The sequence below is a fragment of the Boleophthalmus pectinirostris genome, unplaced genomic scaffold (assembly GCF_026225935.1).
Source record: "Boleophthalmus pectinirostris isolate CB_2022bp ecotype Guang Dong unplaced genomic scaffold, ASM2622593v1 HiC_scaffold_3, whole genome shotgun sequence".
Classification (NCBI taxonomy): Eukaryota; Metazoa; Chordata; class Actinopteri; order Gobiiformes; family Gobiidae; genus Boleophthalmus; species Boleophthalmus pectinirostris.
In genome coordinates, this window is record NW_026571299.1 from 28930884 (window position 1) to 28934457 (window position 3574).

At 35.8% G+C, this 3574-nt stretch overlaps 1 protein-coding gene across 1 annotated transcript; it reads left to right on the forward strand.

The window, feature by feature from the left end:
- Positions 1-493: 493 nt before the first annotated feature.
- On the forward strand, positions 494-3573 carry LOC110168374 (protein RFT1 homolog; the record flags this gene model as incomplete). Its single annotated transcript, XM_055160329.1, is given in 7 exon segments — positions 494-817; positions 904-989; positions 1069-1191; positions 1616-1927; positions 1977-2109; positions 2718-2978; positions 3454-3573. Coding segments are annotated over 7 exon segments (1098 nt in total), but the record flags the coding sequence as incomplete, so codon positions are not given.
- Between the last annotated feature and the right edge of the window lies 1 nt (position 3574).

Here is a 3574-nt window from a genome sequence, read left to right on the forward strand (position 1 = left end):
AAGTGTCTTGTTTTCATAATTTCTCTATTTTTCAAATTGTTCCTATTCTTTCATAAGTTAATGCAGTTGTAAATAAAAGTAGTAAATAAATAGTTACAAGTAGGATCAGTATGAAGATATGAAGAATATGAAGAGCCTTAGTTTCCTTAGTATTCTCAACTAAATGATTGAGGATATGTGCAAAAAAATGTGTAAGATATTTTCTAATGTGTTCTCATTTTTAATGGCAATTATTAATTGTTTACTGGTTAAGGACGTTTTAAAATACATATTTAAAATGAAAATAAAAAGTAAGTATTCTAAGTATAATACTCTGGTCTGTAATGATAGAGGCGGAGTGATTACATTTTTGGTAGCCTTTTTTTTTTTTTTCTAAATCTGAACTGACTAAAAAATATTAAAATATCAATAATTTAAATGTGGATTTTACCGTACTTAAATGAGCTTTATTGCGCCCTCTAGCAGCAATTCTAGCACATTGACACCCGATGTCACCACGCAAAAACTAACACAATGGCCACGTACGCTCCACTGTGTACGGAAGTAGCTAGCTGTGCATTCCCTTTGACTGGCAATTCAATTCGTGGATTGCAAAGCAGTTTTACTTATTTTGTAGACTTTTAATGGTCATGCTGATATGGAAATATTTATGTATTGTTACAGTGTTTTGTTAAAATGAGAAAAGTATCGTTTTCTGCAAAATACGTGGGCTGTTAACCTGAAAAACACAGTAAAAAACTCAAGAAAGTTCAAAATGAGCACTGAAGATGTATTGAAAGATGCGTCTACTTTGGCGTCCTATAATGTATTATTACAGGTACATGCTCTATATTGCTAATTATTATGGCAAAATGTGTACAAAATATTAGATCTATATGCTTTTTCTCTTTTTTTAAATTTTAGGTAATGTTTCGTGTGCTCACCTTTGTGCTAAATGCATTCACGTTACGATTCGTATCTAAAGAGCTGATTGGAGTAGTCAACGTCAGGTAAAAAGACGCATAATAAAACCTTTAATTTACTGTAAAATGTGATTGTTTAATATTACATTATGTGTGTTTTCCATAGGCTCACATTACTGTACTCCACATTAGTATTTCTGTCTAGAGAAGCCTTCAGAAGAGCCTGTTTAAGTGGAGGATCAAGGACCAACCACAGCTGGAGACAAGTCATCAACCTGCTATGGCTCACGTGAGTAGGAATATAACTTATAGCTGATTTAAAGGTGTAAAATATTGTGTGAGTGTATTATTATTGCAAGTTTTGTTACTATTAAAATTTGGTTGTGTATTAATAGCTAGCTGTTCTTGTCATACTGGTTCAGTCATATGGTCTGCTATCAAGCCTAATGATCACAGGAAGGACCTTTACCCTATTTCTCTCTTTTTAAGAGTGGTATGGTAAAGTAGGCAATGTATTTTTAGGGTCTTATTGAGTACACCTGATTTTACATTACTGGTTAGAGGTTTAGAATATCAGTGTTAAGTTTTCTAAAATGGAACTACCCAGAGCATAACTAGCTTTGCAAAGTGTGATTTTGATTATGACTTAAAATTATAATATTAGAAGAACTTGTATTCTGCATAAATTCTAATACCCCAAATTTCTCCCTCAGGTTACCATTAGGTGTACTATGGGCAGTCCTTCTTGTCTGTGTTTGGTTGTGGCTGTTGGAAGTCCCAGACCCCCTCTCGGTGCCGTACTACAGCCCAGCCGTGGTGCTCTTTGCTCTGGGAGGAATCCAGGAGCTGCTGGCTGAACCGCTCTGGGTCATGGCTCAAGCTCATATGTTTGTTCGACTCAAAGTGATCTCTGAAAGTTTAGCCATGATTGCTAAGTGCAGCATCACTGTGGTTTTAGTGGTTTTTGGCCGAGAGTGGGGACTGTATATCTTTGCAGCAGCTCATGTAAGACATTAACCATCACTGTTTTTAATTACCATATGTTTGGTCCTAATAATCTGATCATATTTTCAGTGTGTATACAGGAACCCTGGTTTTATGTTACATTGCCTACTTTGTCCGATTCTTGGGCTCCAAAGAGGCGTCAGAGAAACGTTTTCCTCTGAGAAGTGTCAAAGAGCTGTTTCCGAGCAAAGCTGATGGAGAGGTAAAAGAAAGCAAATTAACCATCCAAAAAGGACACATAATCTCTATAGTATACCATAAAGGTCATAGAGATTTAACAAATCTATCAAATTAATTTGAAAAATTAAACATTTGGGCATGGTTACATTATTCATGTGGAAGCTCAGACTACCATTTTCACAATTTAGTTTCAATTAACTACGTACTTAACATGTAATGACTCATTGTCTTCTTGTTGACATTGGCCACTCCAATAACAATGCACTGGATTTGTATAGTGCCTTTCAAGACACCCAAAGCATGGTGATGCTCCCAGTCTGCACCATCGGTCCTCCAATCACAAACTACCAACACTCACACACACCATTTTCACACAAGGCAAGTACTGACCAGGCCTAACCCTGCTTAGCTTCTGAAATCAGACAAGATTGGGCATTGAGCATCAGGTATGGCCACAATAGATAATGCCCTCTAAACTCAACAACAAATGCCTTGACAAGGGTAGTTTGTTACAGAGCAGATTTTTAAAGGCATATACAACTTATATTTAGTTACAAATATACACACACATACATGTCTTTGAATAGCTTTCCTAATTGTAATTGTCTTCCCATATTATTCTTTCTGTAGCCTTTGGTTGACTGGACTCTGGCTCGTCTCACTTGGAGTTTCTTTAAGCAGTCCTTTTTGAAGCAGATCCTGACTGAAGGAGAGCGCTATGTCATGACTTTTTTAAATGTTCTGAGTTTTGGGGATCAGGGAGTGTATGACATAGTGAACAATTTGGGCTCCATGGTGGCACGCTTCGTCTTTCTGCCCATCGAGGAGAGCTTCTACATCTTCTTTGCCAAAGTGATCGAGAGAGGGAAGGACGTCAAGAGTCAAAAACAGGTGGGGACCAAAATGTTTAGTCATGGTAAAAACGTGTAAATTTGATATATTTAGTGGACAAAGAAAACTAATTTAAAAATCTGTAATGTATTTTTATGTATTATAATTGAGCACCTGCGGTTTATTAAAGAAAATTCAATGCGATACAGTGGAACAGTGCAGTTATTAATTTAAATAAGACTTTTTAGCACGATTTCACTTGCAAAAGCCTACAGGCAAGTTCGTTCACAGAAAGCAAAGCAAAGATAACGTTATTTGATAGATGGTAATGTAAAATGCCTGAAATTTGAAAACTGAATTAATAAATATTGAACAGAATATTAAAATCCAATATATAGATGTTTCATAAATCTTAAAACATGAGTTAGGGGTACAATCTATAAATAGTATAAGAGTATAATTTAGGTTCCACTGTACTTTAATTGTACTTAATGTGTCAATTATAATACCTTAAAAAAATATATGTATATTATAGGAGGAAGTGACAATTGCTGCAGAGGTCCTGGAGTGTCTGCTGAAGTTGGTGCTGGTCATTGGTCTCATCATCACTGTGTTTGGATATGGATACTCACATCTGGCTCTGGACATTTATGGAG